The sequence below is a fragment of the Selaginella moellendorffii genome, unplaced genomic scaffold (genome assembly GCF_000143415.4).
Source record: "Selaginella moellendorffii unplaced genomic scaffold, v1.0 SELMOscaffold_6, whole genome shotgun sequence".
Lineage (NCBI taxonomy): Eukaryota > Viridiplantae > Streptophyta > Lycopodiopsida > Selaginellales > Selaginellaceae > Selaginella > Selaginella moellendorffii.
Window position 1 is genome coordinate 2479869 of NW_003314267.1, and position 11299 is coordinate 2491167.

At 40.4% G+C, this 11299-nt stretch overlaps 2 protein-coding genes across 2 annotated transcripts; one reads left to right on the forward strand and one right to left on the reverse strand.

Annotated features, from left to right (window-relative positions):
• Positions 1-703: 703 nt before the first annotated feature.
• On the reverse strand, positions 704-1624 carry LOC112344984 (calcium/calmodulin-dependent protein kinase type 1G-like). The gene has a single exon (XM_024670744.1). It carries the CDS (start codon positions 1622-1624, stop codon positions 704-706), a length of 921 nt encoding a protein of 306 aa, XP_024526512.1.
• Positions 1625-8301: 6677 nt separating this feature from the next.
• LOC112344985 (calcium/calmodulin-dependent protein kinase type 1G-like) lies at positions 8302-9222 on the forward strand. The gene has a single exon (XM_024670745.1). The coding sequence runs from the start codon at positions 8302-8304 to the stop codon at positions 9220-9222; it is 921 nt and encodes a 306-aa protein (XP_024526513.1).
• Positions 9223-11299: the final 2077 nt, after the last annotated feature.

Sequence of the window (11299 nt, forward strand, 5' to 3'; positions counted from 1 at the left end):
ATAATTATGTTTTTAAGATCGCACTATTTGAATTTTAATTTTGTCTCCTGGAACTCAGTGCTCGGATCTGTCACTGGAAACGGCAACTTAGAAGTGGCAGCGCGGTTCTTCGAGCGTTTTCCCGAGAAGAACGTCGTCTCCTACAACACCATGATCGCGGGGAATGCTCAGGCCGGAGAGCTAAGCTCTTGCTTCGATCTGGTGGCGAAGATGGCAATCGAGGGACTCACTCCGGACGAGCAATCCTTCTCCAGTGTTCTGGCTGCGTCCAGCCATGGCGGAAAGCTAGAACAGGGACTCCGCCACTTCGTGCTCATGAGCGGCGACTTTGGAATCACAGCTTTGAGGGAGCACTACGATTCAGTCACAGACATCCTGGGACGGGCCAGGAACCTGGAACTCGCTCGCAAGGTCGTCCAAGCCATGCCATTTCTCCCGGATCTTCTGGCTTGGGGATCGCTACTCGGTGGCTACCAGATGCAAAGTGACCAAGGCTTCACGCAACGAGCAGCCAGGAGCGTTTTCGAGCTGGGCTTGGGGCGAGCAAACAACCATACCAAGTGGTAGACAAATTCACGTTATATAATCGATTTTAAAATATGATCTGTATGATCAAACTACACCCTGGTTTACACTTATCATCTTCATGTACTAACAGTAGGCGCTCACCAAGTTGGCTGATGGTGGCATGTATTTAACACACTCACACTGCTCTAACTTTCTTGACAACCAAGTCGCTACTAAAACCGGGAGCACTCCTCTTCACTCCACAGCGCCTCCTGCTTTGAATCGTCTTCTTGATCTTACTGCTGCAATTCTCCACGATCCAGGGATGCTCCAGCACACCATCCAGCGTCAACCTCTCGCTCGGCTCCACAGCCAGCATCCCGCAGATGAGATCCTCCACCTCGTCTGAGAGAGGACAACCATCCGGGAGTTCCCCGGCTCGCAGCAACTCGATTTCCCTGGATTGCTTGTAGCCTCTCAGCAGCTCATATGCGATCACTCCCAGCGCCCACACGTCGATGGCCGCAGTGTAAAAGCTCTGCGACCTTGCGTCGCCCTTGCAGCTCGTCACCTCCGGGGCCATATACTTCCCGGTTCCACAGCACTGCGACATCTCCTTGGGGTCGTCCGTGGCCACGCCGAAGTCTCCAATCACCACCTCGTGCACGGCAGTAGCGTCCAGCTTGACGAAGATGTTCTCCGGCTTGAGATCCCGGTGGACGATGCCGCTGCTATGTATCCCCTTGAGCGCCTCCGCCAGCCTCTGGATGGTCTTGGCGGCCTCCTCCTCGTCCAGCGGCCCTCCCTTGATCAATCGATGGAACAGGCTAGGACCGCACAGCTCCATCACCATGGTCCCATAGCAAGCCCCGCCGCTCCTCTCCTTCACGAAGCCCGCCAAGGAGACCACTCCAGCGCAGCCGCGGAGCTTGGACATGAGCCGGAGCTCTCTCCCGGCGTCCCTCCCCGCTCGAAACATCTTCCCGGCGTAGCTCGTGGCACCCTTGAGCACGAAAACCTGGCCCTGGCTCCCGCAGCCCAGCCTCTCGCCCCTCGTGTAGATCTTGAGGAGCTCGGCACAATCGTCGTCCTCAAACTCAACGTCTTGGCGCACCATCGCAGAGCTTCTCCTCTCGCGCAAGCTTCCTTGAGATGAGAAAATAAAAAGGGTAGAAACCCTAGCTTCTCATAACGACTATTTGTCGACGGTTGGGATGGCGTTCTACCGACGGCTGAGATGTGACTGCGATCTTAATTGTTTATTGAATATTCACTATTGACCCGTCACCTTCTTGGGAGTTGACGTCCCAAGCTTGTTCTTGGGGTTGTGCGTTGCCAGACCAGCTTTTGCAAGTTCCCCAACCTTCCCGGCAAACACATCAAAGTTCTTCCTAGTAGAGCATCCACTCTGCATGCGTTAGATCGAGGAGTGAAGGTTTGGAAACTTGCCTTTGTATGAGAAACACGCAACTCCTTGAGAAGGAGCACGAGCTCCTCCAGTTTCCAGTTGATTGCAAGTCGTTTATAATCCTAGAACAAAGCTTGCAAGGTGAATCCTTGTGAAGAACATGAAAGCTTTGTAGAGGAAGCAAACCTTGTAGCTTTGGTCGTATACAGGACATGCCTCCAGTTCTGGGAGCCTCAGCCACTCCCTGTGCTTCCAAATCCTCAATGTCACTAGAAGTCCTTTTAAAAATCAACAACTTAAGCTTGTTTTGTTTTTTTTTTTAAGAAGTTTTTCTTTAATTTCACTTAACGAGTTTTCCTTAATCATTTTAACATCTATATTTCACCATCAATGGTCCTAACCAAAATAATCTTTGCCAATTTTGATATGTAAGTGCATAAATGTTTTCAGGCAAGCCTTTCACGTGTTGCAGCCAGGTGACTTGGCCTTCCTCTCTACTTCAAAAACCTGATCAACATAAACATACCAAGCTTCATGAGATGTCCTTGGTGCTCTCACTTGAACAATATTATGAGATTTCGGCCATATTGAAAAACGTCCCCTGATTCAAGAAGTTTACATGGTAGCCTTGAGGATTTTACATCCTAAGCAATTTGAACTCCACACCATTTTCCATCTGGGATCTGAACCACACATATCTCATGCTCTATGAGCTCAACAGGTTGAATGCAATCACCGCTGAACTTAAGCATTGCACTTGTAAGCAGATGCATACTTGAAAACTCACATTTTTCTGGATGACCATTTGTTATTTCATAACGAAAATAATCTGCTGCAAAGTAAACCTGCAAGAGAATATAACATAAAATAAAATAAAATATGCTTTACCTTGTAGCTTTGTTCAAACTTATGACTAAAAGCATATCTAAACTTCTTAATCCAAGGAAGTTCTCCCCAAGTTCGATTCTTCACTACAATGTGAACATTTTAGCCTCCAAAGATATATCCCACTGTGAAAATAAATTTGAAGTGAATCACCTTGTCATTGCACTATGCATCCTCACTTTTATTGTTGAATCCTGCAATTGCATTAAGCTTGTGAACACCAATAGGTCACTTAACTCCCTTGCCAATAATAATTCCCTTCTCCTTTATCAGATCGTCCCTGTTAGAGTTTGGAGCCTCTGCAAATAAAGCTTTAGCTACTGCTTGGCAAAATACTCCAATACATCATGTGGAAAAAGGATTGAAAACATTGCAGAGAAAGAAAGTGTTTGATTTGCATTGGGTTTTTAACTTCTTGCAAGCATTTTACAACCAATCCTTCCCAATGGTTTCGAGGAAGAAGATGATCATGATCTTGAAAGAGTAAAGCTTGTACTCTAGTAAAAAACAACCTGGGAAAAAAACAAATTAGAAATGATTTATCCTATTATTATTTGAAGCACCTGTTATGGATCCTAAAAAAAGTAATGTGTCCTCGTTTGTGATTTGTCTTCATGTTGTTAATATCATCAAACATTCTTAGCACCATGTTGCATCATGTGGTCCAATATGAAATATATCTTGAACCATATGCCTAGCTACAATACATGATCTCATTTTACCAATAACACTCTCCATCCGTCCAAAACTAGCAATGATTCAACATTTCAACCATGGTCTCATCCAAAGTCATAAAAAATCTTTAGTGTTTTTAAGATCATCTAGAAAAAACTTATGATGCTCACATGCTTTCGAAAAAGCTAAGCATTCTTTCTAGCGGTCAATAGCCTCTCAGACTTTCTTCCACATCATATTATTTGTATCTTGCCAAAGTATGAAACAGAATCATGGAGTAAGTCTAGACCTTGCTGATGGTAAACCCAATGTAGAGCAGACTTGCCTCTTGCTCCATAACTCTTTTCTGTAGAGGTATTTCCCATTTGAAGATGATTAATAGCTACCTCGACTTCTTCCATCGTTTGACATTGATCTCAGTCTCTTGGTTTTCTGCCAAACATCTCTATAAAGTTTCTACTTTCTAGTATTACGAATTGAGCAATATCTATATGGATTTCCTCCCACTGCAGAAGAATAGAAAATATAAAGTGGTTACAAATGATTAAATAGAAGAAAGAACTTACTAAAGCTCATCTTCATTTACAATGCCCTAAAATGAATTTCTTTCCATACCTAAAATCTGTGAGCTCACATGCTGAACTTTTGTTCAAGCCCTAAAATCTAAATATTTAGTTGCGTGTCCATTCAGGTACAAATTAACTGTTGCATGATATGATCTAAAAAGACGTCAAAAACATTTGCATTGTCCATATTGTTAGGTAGCTCATCCTAACCTCGTGAATGCCTTGTGTCCCTTCATTGAGCATGACAATATTATGCTTCTCATTTTAGTTGATGTTACTTGAAAACCATCAGCATATAGCATTAGTGCTAAATTTTGTGGATCACCATTTGCAAACCTTGGATTGCATGGGACATCACTGCTGCATTCTGGGCATATAGTAAAACTACAACCATGACAATAATTGTACTATTGGCTAGAGAACGTTATATGTCTTTGTGGCCAAGTCTGAATCCATCTCTTGCATGACAAGCAGTGAATTGGAAGCTCAAAAGTTCTACCACTACCCCAGAATGCAAAGTACTTTATCCATTTTGAACTATGCCAAACTTGTTTCATTGTACCCTCCATCTTTGGATCACGTTTATGTTGAAGATCATTGAAGTTGATGGTAGTCAACTTGCACCATAAGTTCAATATTTCTATGATTATATATATATATATATATATATATATATATATATATATATATAGCTGGAGCTCGTAGCATCTAAAAAAAAGAAAAACAAAAAATGATTTAGGATCTAAAAAATTCAGTTTTAAAATTACATGAAACACCTTTATTTGATTCTTTGTTTGTAAATATCTAACAAGCTTTGTAAACCCCATTGACTCCAAGAGGATGTCTTAACTTTCATTATGCACATAAGCACCTGAAAACCATGGTATAAGTCTAATTAAGCTCTAAACTTATATATGTAAAACTATATGTGTTTTAATACTTATATAATTAAGTAATAATACATATATTTCAAAACTTATATGATACAAACTCATATTGATTTTACGTTTTTACTTGACTCAAATTTAACATTAAAACTCAGTATATTGGCTTTTAGTGTTTAGAAGTTTATAACAAGTACTTGTTTTTGGAGTATTGATTTCAATTTATAACTATGTTATTTTACCTGTCTAGAGATAACACACACCAATCTATTAAATTAGAGGTACTTAATTAGACCAATAAAGAATAATAAACAAAAAATTATAAGGATTTAGTTAGTATTATTTTCTACTATATTTTATCAAAAACTTTGAAAATTACCTAGTACTATTTAAATATAAACATGATTCTCTAAAGTATTATTATTTATTACATAGAACTAGTTAATTTATTTAAGCTAGAAATTAGTTATTCTATATATATATATAGAGAGAGAGAGTAACATGTAAATTTTTAAAATATAAGTAATTATATTTAGAATTTGTTTATCTTTCCACCACTACAATGGTGATATAATTCAAGAAAGTTTTAACATTTCAATTTTTGATGAATAATATCATGAAGAGATAGAGTTTAATGACAAAAAAATAATATTCATGAAATCTATAAAAGAAAAAAAAAATATTTCTCTTTAATCATTATAAATATTTTTAATTAACACATCTTCTCTTCCACAAGCTTTTATACAGGCATAACTTTCTATTTATCATTAAATATAATGAGATTTAGGAACTTCATATTATAAGTCATAATTAACCTTGTTTAAATATTAGATAAATAAATTTACCTGTTTTATATTTTATATTTTTAATCTTTATTATTGAAATTTAGTAAAAAATCTATTTGATTGAAGAGAAAACAAAGTATTTTCAATAGAAAAGGAAAGTGAAATATTTTCTTAGTAAATTTCACATTATTTATTATTTATGTTAAATATTTAATATCATTGCAAAAAAATACTTCTAAAATAAAATTTAAAAGTGAAGAATAGTGGGCTTAACTACCAAAAACTACTAAAGCTTAATATACTAATATTGTTAAGGTTTTTGGTTTTTGTGTTGGTCTTTGGTTTTTCATTAATAATGCAATCTTTTATTTATACATTACAACACCACTATAACTTGAGCACACTCTTTTTTAAATAAACTCACCAATTTTTTATTTGTGTAACTATTAGTAGTGTCACAACTATATCTTTCACTCACTAATCTAGTGGCTTTGCTTTTTACTCACTATAACTGTAATTATAGCCATTTCAAAAAATATGAACTATTTATTGCAATTACTTCCTCTTCCACTCCACTATAGTCTCAAAAAATCTCTAAAATATATGATGACTTGGAAACAATTATTAAAAAAATGTCAGAGTTTTAAAGAAATAGAATTAATATTTTTCATTCATTAATTTGATAATGCTCATACTATTTGTTATTGAGTTGTTCCTCTCCATGGTATTACAAATAAAAAATTAAAATTTTAATAATTTCCTTGTGAAAGGTTGTAATGCTATTTATAACCTTATAGAGGTATGGTGATGGAATTATTTAATTATTTATATTTTAATAATTTTCATATTTCTCATAAATAATATATTTTTAGGCTTAAAATAAATACACCAATTTATGTAATAAATGCATAGGAGAAATCATATCTATGTTTAAATGGTACTAGATAATAATATAGAAAAACATATGATTGATCCTTACCAGTCTCATTAGGTACCCTTATACTTAATAAATTAGTCTGTGAAAAACAAAACAACATAGTTGTAAATTGAGATTAACGCTCCAAAAATAAGTGCTTCTTGTGAACCTCTAAACATTTCTAGCTATATAAAATCTTTTGATCTCATGTTTCTTGGTAAAAAGATTGAGCAAGACATCCAAGATATGGAAGCACAGGGAGCAGCACACTAGAGGCTTGTCACAGTTACGAGCAAAGCTACAAGGTTTGCTTCCTTTTCAAAGCTTTCATGTTCTTCACAAGGATTCAACTTGGGACAAGCACGACAACTTGGTGGTGGCCAAGAACTTGATCAACTTGCAATCAGCCTGTGACAGGAAACTGGAGGAGCTCGTGCTCCTTGTCAAGGACTTGAGTGTTTCTCAGGCAAGTTTTCAAGCCTTCACACCTCAATCTAACATGTGCAAAGTGGATGATCTACTACGAAGAACTTTGATTCTTTTGCAGGTTTACTGTGCAGCAGATTATTTTCGTTATGAAATAACAAATGGTCATCCAGAAAAATGTGAGCTTTCAAGTATGCATCTGCTTACAAGCACAATGTGTAAGTTACGCATTGATTGCATTGAACCTGTTGAGCTCATAGAGCATGAGATATGTGTGGTTCTAATCCCAGATGGAAAATGGCGTAGAGTTCAAATTGTTTAAGATGTAAAATCCTCAAGGCTACCATGTAGACTTCTTGAATCAGGGGATGTTGTTCCAATATGGCCGAAATCTCATGATATTCTTCAAGTGAGAGCACCTTTATGTTGATCAGGTTTTTGAAGTAGAGAGGAAGGCCAAGTCACTTGGCTGCAACACGTGAAAGGCTTGCCTGAAAACATTTATGCACTTACATATCAAAATCGGAAAAGATTATCTTGGTTAGAATCATTGATGGTGAAATATAGACATTAAAATGATTAAGAAAAACTCATTAAGTGAGATTAAAGAAAAACTTGTTAAAAAAAATAAAAAACAAGTTTCTAAATGAGTTTAACATGTTGGTTTTTAAAAGGACTTCTATTGAGCAAGACATTGAGGATTTGGAAGCACAGGGAGCGGCTGAGGCTCCCAAAACTGGAGGCATGTCCTGTATACGACCAAAGATACAAGGTTTGCTTCCTCTACAAAGCTTTCATGTTCTTCACAAGGATTCACCTTGCAAGCTTTGTTCTAGGATTATAAACGACTTGCAATCAACTGGAAACTGGAGGAGCTCGTGCTCCTTCTCAAGGAGTTGCGTGTTTCTCATACAAAGGCAAGTTTCCAAACCTTCACTCCTCGATCTAACGCATGCAGAGTGGATGATCTACTAGGAAGAACTTTGATGTGTTTGCCGGGAAGGTTGGGGAACTTGCAAAAGCTGGTCTGGCAACGCACAACCCCAAGAACAAGCTTGGGACGTCAACTCCCAAGAAGGTGACGGGTCAATAGTGAATATTCAATAAACAATTAAGATCGCAGTCACATCTCAGCCGTCGGTAGAACGCCATCCCAACCGTCGACAAATAGTCGTTATGAGAAGCTAGGGTTTCTACCCTTTTTATTTTCTCATCTCAAGGAAGCTTGCGCGAGAGGAGAAGCTCTGCGATGGTGCGCCAAGACGTTGAGTTTGAGGACGACGATTGTGCCGAGCTCCTCAAGATCTACACGAGGGGCGAGAGGCTGGGCTGCGGGAGCCAGGGCCAGGTTTTCGTGCTCAAGGGTGCCACGAGCTACGCCGGGAAGATGTTTCGAGCGGGGAGGGACGCCGGGAGAGAGCTCCGGCTCATGTCCAAGCTCCGCGGCTGCGCTGGAGTGGTCTCCTTGGCGGGCTTCGTGAAGGAGAGGAGCGGCGGGGCTTGCTACGGGACCATGGTGATGGAGCTGTGCGGTCCTAGCCTGTTCCATCGATTGATCAAGGGAGGGCCGCTGGACGAGGAGGAGGCCGCCAAGACCATCCAGAGGCTGGCGGAGGCGCTCAAGGGGATACATAGCAGCGGCATCGTCCACCGGGATCTCAAGCCGGAGAACATCTTCGTCAAGCTGGACGCTACTGCCGTGCACGAGGTGGTGATTGGAGACTTCGGCGTGGCCACGGACGACCCCAAGGAGATGTCGCAGTGCTGTGGAACCGGGAAGTATATGGCCCCGGAGGTGACGAGCTGCAAGGGCGACGCAAGGTCGCAGAGCTTTTACACTGCGGCCATCGACGTGTGGGCGCTGGGAGTGATCGCATATGAGCTGCTGAGAGGCTACAAGCAATCCAGGGAAATCGAGTTGCTGCGAGCCGGGGAACTCCCGGATGGTTGTCCTCTCTCAGACGAGGTGGAGGATCTCATCTGCGGGATGCTGGCTGTGGAGCCGAGCGAGAGGTTGACGCTGGATGGTGTGCTGGAGCATCCCTGGATCGTGGAGAATTGCAGCAGTAAGATCAAGAAGACGATTCAAAGCAGGAGGCGCTGTGGAGTGAAGAGGAGTGCTCCCGGTTTTAGTAGCGACTTGGTTGTCAAGAAAGTTAGAGCAGTGTGAGTGTGTTAAATACATGCCACCATCAGCCAACTTGGTGAGCGCCTACTGTTAGTACATGAAGATGATAAGTGTAAACCAGGGTGTAGTTTGACCATAACACAAATTCACGTTATATCATTGATTTTAAAATATTATTTTAAAATCAATGATATAACGTGAATTTGTGTTATGGCTGTTTGCTCGCCCCAAGCCCAGCTCGGAAACGCTCCTGGCTGCTCGTTGCGTGAAGCCTTGGCCACTTTGCATCTGATAGCCACCGAGTAGCGATCCCCAAGCGGGAGAAATGGCATGGCTTGGACGACCTCGCGAGCGAGTTCCAGGTTCAGGATGTCTGTGACTGAATCGTAGTGCTCCCTCAAAGCTGTGATTCCAAAGTCGCCGCTCATGAGCACGAAGTGGCGGAGTCCCTGTTCTAGCTTTCCGCCATGGCTGGACGCAGCCAGAACACTGGAGAAGGATTGCTCGTCCGGAGTGAGTCCCTCGATTGCCATCTTCGCCACCAGATCGAAGCAAGAGCTTAGCTCTCCGGCCTGAGCATTCCCTGCGATCATGGTGTTGTAGGAGACGACGTTCTTCTCGGGAAAACGCTCGAAGAACCGCGCTGCCACTTCTAAGTTGCCGTTTCCAGTGACAGATCCGAGCACTGAGTTCCAGGAGACAAAATTAAAATTCAAATAGTGCGATCTTAAAAACATAATTATAATAAATTTCATAATATCATTTTTAATTAAGATATTATGTATTTTTAATTTTTATTCTTTATTTTAGTAAGTATATTTTTAATTATTCTGGGATATTCTACAATGTTGAGATTAATCTTGTATTTATAATTATAAACATACTTTTAATTTAAAACATTCCTAAACACTTTTTAGTATAGTACATTCAAAGGTTGCTTAAGTTTTATTATTATTAGTCTATTTTACTTATATTCTTCTTGTGTAACTCATATTTTTACTTAGTGTTGTAATCTATACTTCTTACAATATTTTGTATCTAAGATATTCTCATATGTTATTGGGTATTGCGATGTAAATACCTGAAAGCTAAGGCTTGCCGGGCAGTAATTGGATCAGACGCTAGCATCGATTTGACTAACTCCAGGGCATCCTTGTCCTTGATCAAATCATCCAAAGCCCGGAGAAATTTGTTGATCGTCTCCAACACCTCTCCTTTAGCCTCTTTCTCTGGTAGCTCAGGCATTTCCAATGGCAAGAGCATCCCTGCTAGCAATATCCCAGCACTCCATATGTCCACCGCAGTTCCCACTTTCAGGGTTGTTTCTGGGGGATTGTTGCAAAGCCTCCTTGCACAGCTAAAATCGCCCAGCTTCACCTTGAAATTGCATCCTTTGACCTTCACCAGGACGTTATTTTTTGTCATGCCCTGGTGCGCCACCCCACGTTCATGCAGCCAGGCAAGCCCTAAAAGGAGCTGGCGCATTATCTCCTTGATCTTCTCTTCCCTGGTGAAAATCCTCAAACCAAGCTCAGATTCTTTGCCAGCTTTCGAAAGGTCCATTTCTAGGTACTCCAACATGTTACCATCAGTATGCTCGAATACCATGTAGTAATTCCCATCCTTGTCTAGCCCCATGTTAATCACGTCCAAAACGTTTTTGTGTTTGCAATTTACCATGATCTCAAACTCCTTGAGGATTTGCTTGTGAACCTCCTCACCTTTGCCCATATTTTTTATCACTACTCTCTCGCCCAGATCATCATATCCATGCGCCACCACAGAGCTTTCGTCATAGCCAGACGCATAGTTATATCTGCCCAACACTTTCATTTCTCAAGCTATGGAGAAACCCTATGGAGAAACACTCTCTTTTATAGTCGCAGTAAAGGTGAATCGAAAAAGGGTGACCATCGAAAATTTAGGTTTAGGGTTTAGGGCATTTTCTCCGAGAAATGAAAGTGTATACAATAATCTGGGCCAGACATTAGTGTTAAGAAATATGGGTAAAGGCGAGAAGGTTCACAAGCAAATATTTACACTTTTTTAGACAAAACCTTTTTTATGTTTAAGTTTGTTCTAATTCTTTAGAAATAAAAATGACAGTAGTAGTGTTTCC

Excerpts from the sequence above, each read along its gene's own strand:
- LOC112344985 (XM_024670745.1), top strand. The coding sequence starts at position 8,302 with ATGGTGCGCCAAGACGTTGAGTTTGAGGACGACGATTGTGCCGAGCTC.
- LOC112344984 (XM_024670744.1), bottom strand. The coding sequence starts at position 1,624 with ATGGTGCGCCAAGACGTTGAGTTTGAGGACGACGATTGTGCCGAGCTC.